The sequence below is a fragment of the Pollachius pollachius genome (assembly GCF_949987615.1).
Source record: "Pollachius pollachius genome assembly, chromosome: 13".
Lineage (NCBI taxonomy): Eukaryota > Metazoa > Chordata > Actinopteri > Gadiformes > Gadidae > Pollachius > Pollachius pollachius.
In genome coordinates, this window is record NC_136946.1 from 15,964,777 (window position 1) to 15,978,497 (window position 13,721).

Sequence of the window (13,721 nt, forward strand, 5' to 3'; positions counted from 1 at the left end):
TATGGCACAGAAAGGTATTTGCATCACATTCATCGAGAGCAAAGATGATGGATCTGGGTATATAGAGCTGGATGACATGTCATGTATTCTCTCTTCCTGCTGCCATGCAGGTGATATCTCCTAGCAGATGTCAATAACTTGAGATTAAATTTTCTCTGCCCTTTCTTCTATTCTCAGGGATTGAGTCAGAGACGCCATCTGCCCTTGTATCGGTCTACGTCGTTCTGGTTTGCATAAAAAAAAGAAATACTTAAAAGGTCTGCTTGTAACTACTGTAATACTACTCTGCATTCCTTCTCAAGATATCTTGAAATTGATTTTACTTGACACAAAGGAAGCTCCAAGAAAACTTTAACTCACATGGTCGCCTCCACTTTAAAATGCTTCTGTTTGGAATTAGCTCAGTGCTAGCAATATCCCAACATAAAAAATGCAGGATATTCTCCAAGGTTAAGAATGTCCTTTATTATATGGTTTAGATACTGGCTCTCTGAGCAACAGAAGAAGACCACGACAGCCCCCGGCATAAGGTCATGGATACAATCAGAGACGTCTGAAATTAAATATACAGAAATGTTCAATTGCATGTGATGGGTTATGACAGATGATGGAGTAGCTCCATGCCAAAGGAAGGTTCACTGGCAGCCTTCACTGCCTTGAACCACCAGCACATGGTACATAGTAAAATAGGAGACCAGGCCTGGTGAACTACATGGATAGATAAGATCTTTCACACATATACTGCATCCGCTCAAACAGATGTTGAAATCAACGTGTTGGGGAGGGGCAGGAGGCTTCAAGAAAAAAAAAAAAAAATCTCCTCCGCACCCATATTACAGTACTTTGATCTGGAGAGAGCATCTGTGGTAAGCACCAACGCACACAGCGTGGGTTGAGTATCGCTGCAGGACCAGGCTAGAAAACGGAAACCTCTGGCCTTTAGTTTTTGTACTGTTACCAACGTCGAAAGGAAATATGAGAAAATCTGAAAATTACTTTACTTCTTAGAGTCTTCTAAGAGGTCTTACCAGTACATGCTTCTGACCAATGTTTTTATTGTTGCCATTGTTGCTTCAATTACTATTTGTCCTAAATATATACAATTAAATAAAAGAAAACTTCTGCTAACCCTGATAAACCATCAAGATCCCGACCAAACACTTTTAAGATATCCAAGGCTGTTGATTAGACCTAGTTGTAGAGTGTGTTCCAGGAACAGGGACAGACTGGCTAATCTCTGTGGAGCAGTAGAACTGGCCCTCAATGTCTGCATGCATAGTGCTCGCCAATTAATTACTAAATTTATTTAGATAAATTTAAATGACTGCCGAATGTGTCAGGCCTGCGGCCGACGACCTATCAGCCATTCTGCAATTCCCCCGAACTAACAGATGGCGAGTGCGCCCCTGTCCATGACAGAACCATTATTTCCAATGTATTGTCCAGACATCCAGAACCAGATACAGAACAGGGCTAGAAGCCATCATTCAGGCCAATATATACTCAATTCAATTGTGAAACATTTGTTGTAGAAAAAAGGATAAAGACTGAAAGTGAAAGAGATAATCCACCAAAGATAGTATAACAGCATATCAGAAATGGCTGGCCAACATAACAAAAGATCTCACCAAGCTGTCTTGGACTTATTTGAGGAGAGAAGTTGCCTTATTGAACATAATGGACTTTTGAGGAAAGGATATTGAAGAGTGCTCCCTCAAAACATGAAATCAGAAATGCTGCAAAATAACCATTATGGACATTTGGGATTAAGAAATGTAAAAAATAAGTATTACAGCGATGCCTATGATCTACGTGCAGTAGGCCTACATAAAAAAGTAATTCTTCTTCAAAACCATTTATGTATTCCTAGTAGATCCTAAATCCTTGAATTTTAAAATGAGTGATTGAAATCGATTGAGGAATGTTAACGTCAAAGTGCGTTTTATCTAAGAACCGCAGTTCCTATCGTCTCATTGTATTTGTGTACAGGTCGGTCTTCAGTTTATTACAATCTACAACCTCACCGCTAGATGGCACTACATCCTAACCACTGTACCTTTAAGTATGTAGGCTATAGACACCTACACACCAAAGGCTATAGGGTTTTGGTGTGTATTGGTGTAAACAAAAAAAATATTTATAGCAGCATAGCATTTTAGTTAACATAGTGTTGCTCAAATGCAGTGTTGCTTGATTAACTAGATTAGGCCTATGTGTGTATGAGCTCTGATTACAGTAATGTAACAGAAAATGCTCCTTGTATACCAACATTGTAGTTAGTATATAGGAACAGTATAATTGTATATCCCAGTTCTTGAGTATTTTGTGCCACTTCATGTATATTTAAGTAAATTCTGTCAGTTTAGGTTATACATTTTTCCAGGTGTATAATTATGTTGCAAACGGTTTGGTCTATATTGTTAACTGTAGCCTTCTTAACAATGCAGTTATTTTGGCCAGTTCATTTTACACATTGTATTTAATAAGGCTGAACACACCAGTGAAACAATGTCATAAAAAAAGTTATTGTTTCATTGAATTGATAATGCAAAGTTTTGGAATGTTAATTATTGTTACCGGATAGTAGTTTCAAATCCAAGGAGAATGAATTGAAACAAATCGCATGTTGTTCTTGTGATCGCCATCATATTGAAAAATTTAAAATCAAATAATTTGTGGATCTTTGACTTCTGTCCGGATAACAGTATATTTATAACAATTAGTTTAATTATCGTAACTTCACTTTTTTTATTAAGTTGACTGGTTAGTCCCCAATAATAACAATAGCAACAAAAATGATACAACTAATTATATAAATCAATTCTGAGTTAAGAAGTCATTTAAATAGAGATGAATAAAGATTCTCAACAAATAAATCAAGCAACAAATCAAGCATAAGATATTTACTCAGCTACACAATTAAAACTTCATGTAAAAACCCCTTTTTTATTCATGTACATATTTGGTATCAAGTCTGTTTTGTAACTCCTTGAACATTTATGATAACCATATGGAAAGAAAAAAAATCTTTTCTGGATCTTCATGTTTTCATAGTTTTTCTGTGGTTCTAAGGAGATGGCTTAACCTTATGATAATGGATGAAATACACATCTTTGTAATTTAATTCTTTGGTTAATCTGGCATTATGGGTAAGGCAATACAGTAGCTTTAAAATACATTCAAGGCTACTGTACATATGTATAAAATGTTTACATACAAAGCTTTAGTATTTTCTGTTTTTTTAGATGGTTATCATATGTATGATGCGTGTGACTCATGGTGGAAGCTTTGGGCAATTGTAAGGGGGAGACATTTCAACATCTAGACTTCTCTAGCTAGTTATTTAGCAAATGACATCTAAAGGAAAAGCACTTAATTTTTGAATAAACATAGAAATCGTATTAAAATATGTCATTTTCATTGGTACCTTTGAAAAACATTCCATTATTCAAGAAAAGAAAAAAGCTAGACTGGACATTTTTTGGCTTGGTTTCAGTTAAAGCACTTTTTTCGTAACCCCTTTAAAACAAGAACATTGTGAAATCAAAGACACTAACAATTATAAACAGCATCATATTTGGAAATACAAATAGTTACATCTTTGGATACAATAAAGCTTGTTTTTCTAGTTTGGATAGGCTTTAGGAGGGGCTCCTCACAATGTTTGATCTGCAAGCCTGTCTTAAAAAATCTTATTCGAGATTGACTGATCTCTTCAGGAAGAACCGTATTGGGAGTTGCCCACGATGGTATTTCAAGGCAATTGCTTGTTCTTACGTTTCAACAAAAACGGTAGCTGATCTGTATCAGGAGTTATGCAGAAAATGCAATACACCCAATACAGACAAACAGCCCAAAAAGAGAAGGTATGCAGAACTGAACGGGTGCAAGTGAGCACACAAACTCAAGGTGTTCAAATTGACACATTCTCTCACATAACATTTTCTCAATCACCATGGCCATCATCCGGATAGGCACACTCAAAATAGTGTAAAAGGCAGCTGGCATGGCACACTGGCACAAGTCCAACGAAGTAAGGTATTAGGTTTCATAAGGGATCAACACTATTTGACTGAGGTAAGACAAGCAGCATTAACAGGCGTAATCAATATTGGCTATGAGGTTCTTATCACACTGAGGTAGTTCTCTTTGGGCCTGCACAGCTATTTGATCAAAGGGTATAAAAGTATTTGCCGTACAGGATCACTTTGTTACAATCTTCCTTCACTTCAGCTTGCCAAGAGACTAGCTTGGTTATAGACAATCATTTCAACGTTTTATAGACGCACATCAGTGTGCATTCAGGCTATGGCTAAGGCCGCTGTGTTGCTTAAGGAACTTTATGTGCCAAAAAACCAGCAGGTCTCTTGACAGATAAAACATTATATTTGGTATCGTATGGTCGCACAGCTCTTGGTGTGTAAGCTTCCACAAGTATGGGAATAGGTCTTTTGGTTTTTGGTTTTGCGCAAAAATACTTTGTTGGGCACATATCAACCCTCATATCTCAACAGCACCCTTGAGTCCTGAGAAAGACGGTCTCTCACACACACACACGCACGCACGCACGCACACACGCACGCACGCACGCACACACACAGGAAAGAGTGCAAGATATCGATACAAGAAAGCTTTGGCTTTGTGGGGGCTTGGTGTTTGTACTGCCCCCTATAGGTGAGCAGAAGCGATGCGGTCCGATAAGGCGGTATGGGTCTTGCGGCTGGTATGAGTGGCTTGTTGAAAGTTAAGCAGTGTCCAAACCAGGCACACAGGATGGGTCTTGCTCAATATTGACCGGACATTGGCTTGTCGTTCCTCCTACCTGTAAGGCAGAGATTAAGTAAGGAAGTAGAACCAATAATGAATATATGGTTATATGGTAAACATTAAAAGAGGTGTGTATGTTGTGAAGGAAATACGTCTGGTTATATCTGGTTAATTCCTTACACTATTAAGATACATTACAATAGTGCGGCTTAATTTACAACCACACTCATCAAATCAAATAGCACGTGACAAATTAAGCTCTCCTTTTGTTTCTTTGTGGCAGGGTAACCAAAAAAAAAGGCAATTCATAGGGTTCACATTCTTTAAAGTTGCTAAATAAAGAACAATACATTTTGAAACCGTACCTTAGAACCTTGTCCACTTCTCAGTTGAGATGTGCCATCTTTGGGGGTTACATTATGACCATTATGCTCCCTTGGGACGGACCAGCCTTCATGGGTCTCTTTTCTGCAAAACAGGCTGTGAACCATGTTTAGGATGTTATGAGTCATATCACACAACAGCATGTAAAAGTGTCTTGAATCACTGTGTGAACAACAGGCTTGGAGAGTGTCTTTACTGATTTTTGAAACAACTTATGTTTGATATGTTTATGTTCCCCTAAACACATTTAAGGAATTATATCATTGTGTCCATGCTTTTTGGGGGATTTGGTAACACTTTCCAATAAGGATACAATAATTAACCATTATTTAACAATAGTTAATGCAGTAATAAGCGGTGACTAACAATTAATTAACAGTTAATTAACAGGTAACCTATGATCTAGAAATAATTTACTAATGATGTTCATGTTGACTTATGGTGTTCATGTTAAACTTGTTACATTACATGAATCAATAGGGGTTAACCCTAACCCCTATTAAATCATTTAAAGATGAATACCGTAGTTAACACCATTATTAAAGGATTATTATAAGACCATAATTTACTATTCGGTAATTAATAATAATGTTAACACAATGTTAATCATTGTTATAATGTTAACACAATGTTAATCATTGTACCCCTATTGTAAAGTATCACCAGGGGTTCTCACCTTCGCCGGTATCCAAACATGAGGAAGAGGACACAGAAGATGATGCAGGCCATGGCGATGTGGATGCCCACGATGACGCCGCCCATAGTCCCCTCGCCATCCCTGCACTGACAGGCCAGCTTCCCTCCTGTGGCAGCAGAAAACAAGGCCCGCAGCGTCAGCCATGTGACACAAACATATCTGTTCCCCTGAATGACCTGGATGTCTAGGGACGCGGCCCTGCAGACGGAGTGTTCCAGTGACTACAAGATGAGAACAAGGTGAATAAGAGAAACACCACCATCAGTCCAAAAAAATCACATCAGATCACAACGATGTAACCAATCTGTGAGCAAGCGATGAAAGGCAGGGGTAGATGTAATTCATATTCAGCTCAACTCTATGTAGTATGTTTGAGTTGCATGTGGTTGTAGACATGGTAGAAAGAGGGTTTAGGTAGAAGTTACCAGTGCTATGCACGCTCTCTTCTGCCAGCGACACGAGCCTGTTGGAGGAGTCGCTCTCCCCGTTACCGTTGTAAGCCACGAGTTTCACCTCGTACACGGACCCCGCTTCTAAACGAGCCAAACAAAGTGGTGGTCAGTTATACATGTTGTTGAATCTCTGAATTCAGCAGTGTTGGGAGATTCCAGGTTAAGAAAGTGTTGCAATGCCATGGAGTCCCCCTTCACTGAGCCAGCTGATCCAACTCATACATTGTCCCTCTTAGCTTTACTACTTACAGAATACTCGTAGAGTCCATTTGGCTCTCATATCTCAAACAGTCAAACTTATTTCAGTAATTATTCTATTTTTCTATGGTGCCTCATTGAAGATCATAAGAGAGAAGGAAAATGTTTGCAATGTACCTTTGTAAATATAACCAATGCAGATTAGTTATAGTGTACACCCACACACGCACACACACACACACACACATGCACACACATGCACACACACACACACACACACACACATGCACACACATGCACACACATGCACACACACACACACACACACGCACACACACACACACACACACACACACACACACACAAACAAATGCAGGCTTACCGAGGAACGAGATGGTGTGGGTATTGATGTGGAACGGCAGCTGGATTGGCCCCCCAAAACCTTCATGTGGAATTCTGCGGTAGGAAAGCCGGAAGCCCTCTGCCTGACCGGCCCTACTGGGAAGCTCCCAGTGGACCTGAACGGCACTGGAGTTGACCACCTTGGTGAAGAAGTTTGGTGGGGTGGGCACTAGAAATGTGACAAAGCATGTGAAAAATTAGAATTTCTAATGGAAACAATAAGGGAAGAATAATAATAACAGGGAAACCGTAGGTGGGATCTGGATAAAGCATACAACAATAAAACACAATTTTATTGCATTTTTTTTTCCACTTCCAAAATCGGTGCAATGTTTTACAGAGCAGGGTTTCTCCTACTATCGGCCAGAGAAAGGCACCATAGAGCAAGGACTGATGGGCCACACTCCAGACGTAGCTATATCATATTATTAACTGTTTATACGCACACTGTATGTTTGTTGATAGGTTGACCAAATACTATTTGACCCGTCACACCACTGAAGGGGTCGTCAACCAATCACATTGCTCACAATCAATGATTGAAAACCGACACCCACATTATGTTTCATCTTCATAAGTGTTGAGTGGAAAGTTTGCTATATATTCAGGGTTTTCTACATAAGGATGAAAATACTGGTTTGTGCTCCTTACCGCCCCCTAGTGTGGTGGCCACCACAGCTCCAGAGTGCTGGCTCTCCCCCAGAGGGGAGTAGGATTTCAGGGAGATGGAGTAGGTGGTGGAAGGCTCTAGCTTGGTGAAGTCGTGTTGGTAGATGGTCTTGCTGATGGCTTCCTGTAGCTCCTGGCTCTCCGTCTCTAATGACATCAGCAGGAGATCAACGTTTAATGCAAATGGCTTTCAGCATTTTGCGTTCACCGTAATGAAAACTGAAGATATGCGTAGCATATCATTTGAAGTCCTTCTGCTCGAAGCGAGAATTGAACACAAACTCACCGCCCATCTTACGAATCTGCAGCACATAGCCAATGATGGTGTCGGTGACCTCTGCTGTGGGCCGGCTCCAGGTGATGTGAAGAGCCACGTTGGACACAGCAGTCGCCCGGAGACCCTGGGGGGAGACAGGGAGGTCCTGCACGCGGGCCACAGCCAGCCGCGCACTCGCCTGGTTGGTGCCCGCGCTGTTCTCCGCGATGCACTGATAGATGGCCTCGTCCTCGAACGTGATGCGAGTCACAGCCAGGGTGCTGGAGGAGAGAAGAACGCGGGCGACTTAACAACGATCCGTTCAAACATTTCTTGATGTAGTAAGGACAATGCATGATTCCAGTAAAGCAGAGTAACCAACCCTACAGCCTCACAATCCACTTCCATTGACTCGCAACAAATACTCAGATAACAGAAGACGACTACTTTGAGATCAAAAGGTTGAGAAACCTGGAGAACCATCGCAAATGCAAAAAGCACAACATTTAATGGTTGATTTGTTTGCGCTTAACTTATATAGCAGATCACTAATAACAGAATCATGAAGGTTTTCAAACAATTGAATGAGTTTCTCTTCAGTAAACATACAAAACATAGTTTACATTTTGCCTCAACGTCAACCATAGAAAAATGACTTCTGTGTGTTGCCTACCTGTTGTTGTTGGTGAGTTTGAGATTATCTCCAGCGAAGAGCACCTTGCCATTCTTCAGCCATATGAGGTGGGGTTCTGGGACGCCTTGAGCCACGCAGGTGAACACAGCACTGCCCCCTACTGGCTTTGAAATGGACTGCGGCCACTGCAGGAACTCAGGAGGGGCTGGGGAGACGAACACAGAGTACCAGCCAACAGGGGGGATGCATTAGTACACAAAGTGATCAGGGAGACTGGTTTATCGAAAGCAACCTGCAGTGCATTCAGAAACATGTTGTTTAGAGGCGGTGATGCATATTGTACAAGGACACATGTTAGGCTGCAGAGATTTTAATCTTTAATCTTCTTTACATTGAATACCTTTCTTCACCTCACATGGACAGCTGAAATAGACATGAAAATATAAAGAATGAAATAAACCACACCCATTTCATCACGAAAAAAGTTATAAGATTGACTCAATCTTATAACTATATTCATGATGAAATGGGTGGATACTAAATCAGAGTATCCAGTTATTACAAATATTTTACATTTCAAAGAGCTATTATTCTCATTATAACAAACCTCTCACCATGGTGCGTCATTTCCTCTGATCAACTGTTCAACAATGTTTACCGTAAAATGAAACCAAACTAATCTTATTAGAGACATAAGAGCTGAAACAGCAAGTTGGAGTGTTCTGTCGCTATGGCAATATTCTGAAAGACACAATCACATTCCTGCTGCACTAATTCACAGTTTTACATAAAAATAGATCATATAACTACAAACAATCAATATTAATTATATTTCATGACAGTTGTGTTAGTGTGTACCAGACATATTGGCAACCTTCAGCTCATTATTTCAATAGCTTTCCAATCGAGACCAGCAAACTGAGAACTTAAACAATGTGCTCTTCTCTCCCTTATTTGAAAGCATATTCATACTGGCTTGAGCCAAGTCTTTGTCATGCACATTGTGAAAGGACAGTGGGGCTGATATTAAGACAGGGATGTTGCTGAGCATATGTTACGTGTGAATCTGATCTGTCCTCTCTACTCAGTTTAGGTGGAAAATTGCTGAAGCTCTAAAGCTTCCAGTTGACCGTTCATCTGAAACCCAGATTGACCATATAATGATTAACCATATTTAAAGTCATTGGTGTGTCCTTGTAGTTTCTACCTCAGTTGGAAACCAGTTTTTTATATTCATTAGTTTTTCCTCATCTTTTTTATTATCATAAAATACCATAGATGAATCCCTGCTTAAGGTCTTTGCATTCACATTATGTGATTCCTGAGGTGTTTTTCTCTCTTTACGTCCCCTTTGTGGTGAGGGTCCCCTGTGGGGGGGGGGGTCTCCCCTCGGCCATCATTCATCTCTCCAATCAAATCTGCCTCCACAGGGCTTCCTCCTTCAGCCCTCCCCCACGTCGGACCGTTCCCAACCCCTTTTCCCTTCTCATTGAATGACCGTTTCCATGGAGACTCCTCCTCCAAAAGCCCAGGTCAATGTCAGAGGTCAGGGGTCAGGGGTCTGCGGGGTCACTGCCTAACCCCAGAAACCTGAACCACACTTAACATTGAACATCTTGCTCCCCCCCCCTGCCCGTCCCCTGCCCACCCTGACTCTTTGTCTGGCCCTCTTTGTCTCCCCTCCATCAGCCCAGCGGACCGCGGAGAGACAAAGCCTGGGGAGAAGTCACGTTCTGGGTGCCCTTCAGCCCATTCCCGAGGAAAATGAATAAGCAAGTTCACACACTCACCCACATCCACACACACACAAACCCACATTTGGATATATATATATCATGTTATAAAGCATGTTTACTGAAATAACATTTCAGAGACTTCATGCAACACTGACCTTATCTGGAGAAAAGTGCATAAGCAAGTTCACACACACACACACACACACACACACACACACACACACACACACACACACACACACACACACACACACACAAAACAGATTTGATGAAGCAGCAGAAATGGCGACTCCGGAGCAATCCGATGAAAAGTTGGCATTTTTTGTAGTATTTGGCAGATGTTCCAACAACAACACCCATTTGTATATATATATATATATATATATATATATATATATATATATATATATATATATATATATATATATAACATGTTAAAAAACATGTTGGCTGAAATAACATTTCAGAGACTACATGAACAGCTGACCTTATCAGAGCACAAAGAAAGCCGTTCACTAACCACCTTTGGGGAAGATCAATAAATTAATGAATATATTAAAGATCAGTTGCAGAACCCCCTCCCTGCCAGGAGGATTGTCAATCCACTTGTGAAAGACAGATAGGGAGAGCGTATTGATTGTTCTGAAACAGTCTAACACAATGGGGGATGGATGGACGGATGAATGAATGGACAGATGAATGAATGGATGGATGGATGTAGAGATGAGAGGAGGGATCATAAAGGCCTGGGAGTTGGATAGACATCACATGAACGAGCTTCATGTGATGTTAATTCTCATTTAAGGTTATTCTCTCACTATATCTGTTGACATAAATAACAAGCGGGCCTTGTGTGCAAACATTCTGTCTTCTTCTTCCAAATGACCACATGAATTGCAATTTTAATTGCCCAATTTCAATAAGGAATGAATGAAAATGAGGTGTTCATTCAACTGTGTGCATCAATGGTTTAATAAAAAAAAACAAATGCAAAACGAAGTCAGTGATATAGCACAAAACGCTTTTGTTCCCTGTCAATTATCACAATATAGATGAAGGGATCTCATTCCACCTGTTTGTGTGATTGTAGCGAGCTCATAGAGGCCTTCCAACATGTTTGTGATGATCTAACTGTTTGTATTGGTATTGGTGATGCCTGTTCCAAATCAAGATGAACCAATGAAACATTGGTGCTGTGCATGCTGATAGTTTCTATCTTCTTCTGTTCATTAACAAAAAATTTAATCATGATGGCGATTTCGCCATCAGAAAATTCAATGAAAGGTTTGGGCTGATCGTACTGAGAAATTTGCGAAATTTCCCCCCAACACACACACACACAGACACACACAGACACACTCACTCACACATACACACACACACACACACACACACACACACACACACACACACACACACATACATACACACATACATACACATATGCAATAGTATTGTTACCTCATTATCAAGCAAGCAGCTGAGAGGAGAGGATAATTTGCATTTGCGTGTTTCAGGATTGATGGAGGGGGATATGACCCCATATCCCCCTCCATCAATATCTCTTTACAAATTTCTAAATTTGAGTGTGCAACTGCAAACTATATCATAAATGGCATTAGTTTCCTCACACTCTGGGCATGACCATCAAATGAAATTATTTATTAGAATAGGAATAGAATTTCGTTTTTGATTTTTTTTTGACAGCCAATCGAATAAGTCCAATGGCTGCTCTATAAATAAAGAACAGTCACAAAGGTAAATGGATTGCATTCCTGTATCGCTTGCACCCACTACGTTTTCACAAATCATTAGACAATGAGCAGCATTGCCATGCGCTCGCCTAGACATTCACACCCTCATGGAGGTGATCGGTGGAATCAGTGATAGACAAGTCTAAATTACCTCTCTAGATAGACCAGTCTGAGTGACCTCTCTAGATAGACCAGTCTGAGTGACCTCTCTAGATAGACCAGTCTGAGTGACCTCTCTAGATAGACCAGTCTAAGTGACCTCTCTAGATAGACCAGTCTGAGTTACCTCTCTAGACACACAGCTCTATGTTACCTCTCTAGATACACAGCTCTACGTTACCTCTCTAGATACACAGCTCTACGTTACCTCTCTAGAAACACAGCTCTACGTTACCTCTCTAGATACACAGCTCTATGTTACCTCTCTAGAAACAGCTCTATGTTACCTCTCTAGATACACAGCTCTACGTTACCTCTCTAGAAACAGCTAATTGTTACCTCTCTAGACCCACAGCTCTACATTACCTCTCTAGAAACAGCTCTACGTTACCTCTCTAGACCCACAGCTCTACATTACCTCTCTAGAAACAGCTCTACGTTACCTCTCTAGACCCACAGCTCTACGTTACCTCTCTAGAAACAGCTCTACGTTACCTCTCTAGACACACAGCTCTACGTTACCTTGTACCACCAGCCTGCCGAGCGCCGTCCTCCTCATGCGGGTGCCGGGCCGGTTGGCGGCGCACACGTACACCCCGGAGTGCTGCAGGGACACGTCTGAGATCATCAGGTTCCCCGTCCCCAGGACCTGGATGCCCTCCACGCCGATGGAGCGCCCGTCTGGGGGGGGGGGGGGGGGGGGAGAGGAACGCAGGAGATCAATTGGTTTGTTTGAACGAGCACAGAGAACGCGTCACGTAGACTATACAGTACATCCTCCTGTCAAATCGTTGTCGGTTCACTCGGTGTTGCAGTGTCCTGTCTTTGAAGCTGTGTCTTTAATAAGGTCAGACTTTACTTAACTTTTTTATTTTTTACGTTTTGAATTTTATTATTACAAACATTTAAAATCGTATTTTAAGGCACTCATTTTTCCGCTCATTGACTACGACCTCTTTGATAAATATATATTTTAAACGGTGGTGGTACCATTTGCGAAAATGTTTGAAGTCAAAATACTCAGACCATTGACTTAAGGAAGTGATACAAAACATTCATTGGTGGCAACTTCAGTCAGTCATTCAGTCATTGGTGGCAACTATTATAAACTAAATCTAATTTCACCGATGACATTAGAATGTTGCAGAATATGACTTTCCCACTACCCCAACAGGAGCTTCTATGTGTGAAATGCAGAAACCAAAGGGTCCTCCTGTACCTAGCCGGCTCCAGGAGACGATGGGTCTGGGATTGCCAGTAGCAATGCACTCCAGGATAGCAGTCTGGTGGACGGTGATGGTGAGATTCTGAGGTCCAGACAGGATGAAGGGTTCCCTGTAAATCCTGGATGCACCACCTAGGGAGAGACAGAGAAGTGTGAATAAAAGGGGCTCTGATCGTCTCCACTCCTGGAACACTGAAACCATAATCTCCGGACGGCTCTTTCTGCTGACATTCTGGATGCAGCGTATTTCTTTTAATGAACATCGACAATTGATCTGAGAACATTGTGTATTTTTGGAATTAGGAACATTGTGGAATTAGGTTGGAATTGTACTGCACTGTAATGCCGCAAAGTACATTAAAGATATCTATCTTGCATTCATGAGTTT

General features: G+C 41.0%; 1 protein-coding gene across 1 annotated transcript in view; it reads right to left on the reverse strand.

The window, feature by feature from the left end:
• The window catches only part of LOC307084888 (immunoglobulin superfamily DCC subclass member 3), a gene marked incomplete at both ends in the record, with an annotated part of 29,217 nt that overhangs the window by 7,879 nt on the left and 7,617 nt on the right, over nucleotides 1-13,721 (reverse strand). The window contains 9 exons of the mRNA XM_079749394.1: nucleotides 5,133-5,247; nucleotides 5,828-5,954; nucleotides 6,274-6,381; nucleotides 6,881-7,069; nucleotides 7,552-7,716; nucleotides 7,856-8,106; nucleotides 8,499-8,664; nucleotides 12,631-12,789; nucleotides 13,328-13,465. Coding sequence (XP_079605520.1) covers nucleotides 5,133-5,247; nucleotides 5,828-5,954; nucleotides 6,274-6,381; nucleotides 6,881-7,069; nucleotides 7,552-7,716; nucleotides 7,856-8,106; nucleotides 8,499-8,664; nucleotides 12,631-12,789; nucleotides 13,328-13,465 — 1,418 coding nt within the window. The remainder of the gene's footprint in view (nucleotides 1-5,132; nucleotides 5,248-5,827; nucleotides 5,955-6,273; nucleotides 6,382-6,880; nucleotides 7,070-7,551; nucleotides 7,717-7,855; nucleotides 8,107-8,498; nucleotides 8,665-12,630; nucleotides 12,790-13,327; nucleotides 13,466-13,721) is intronic.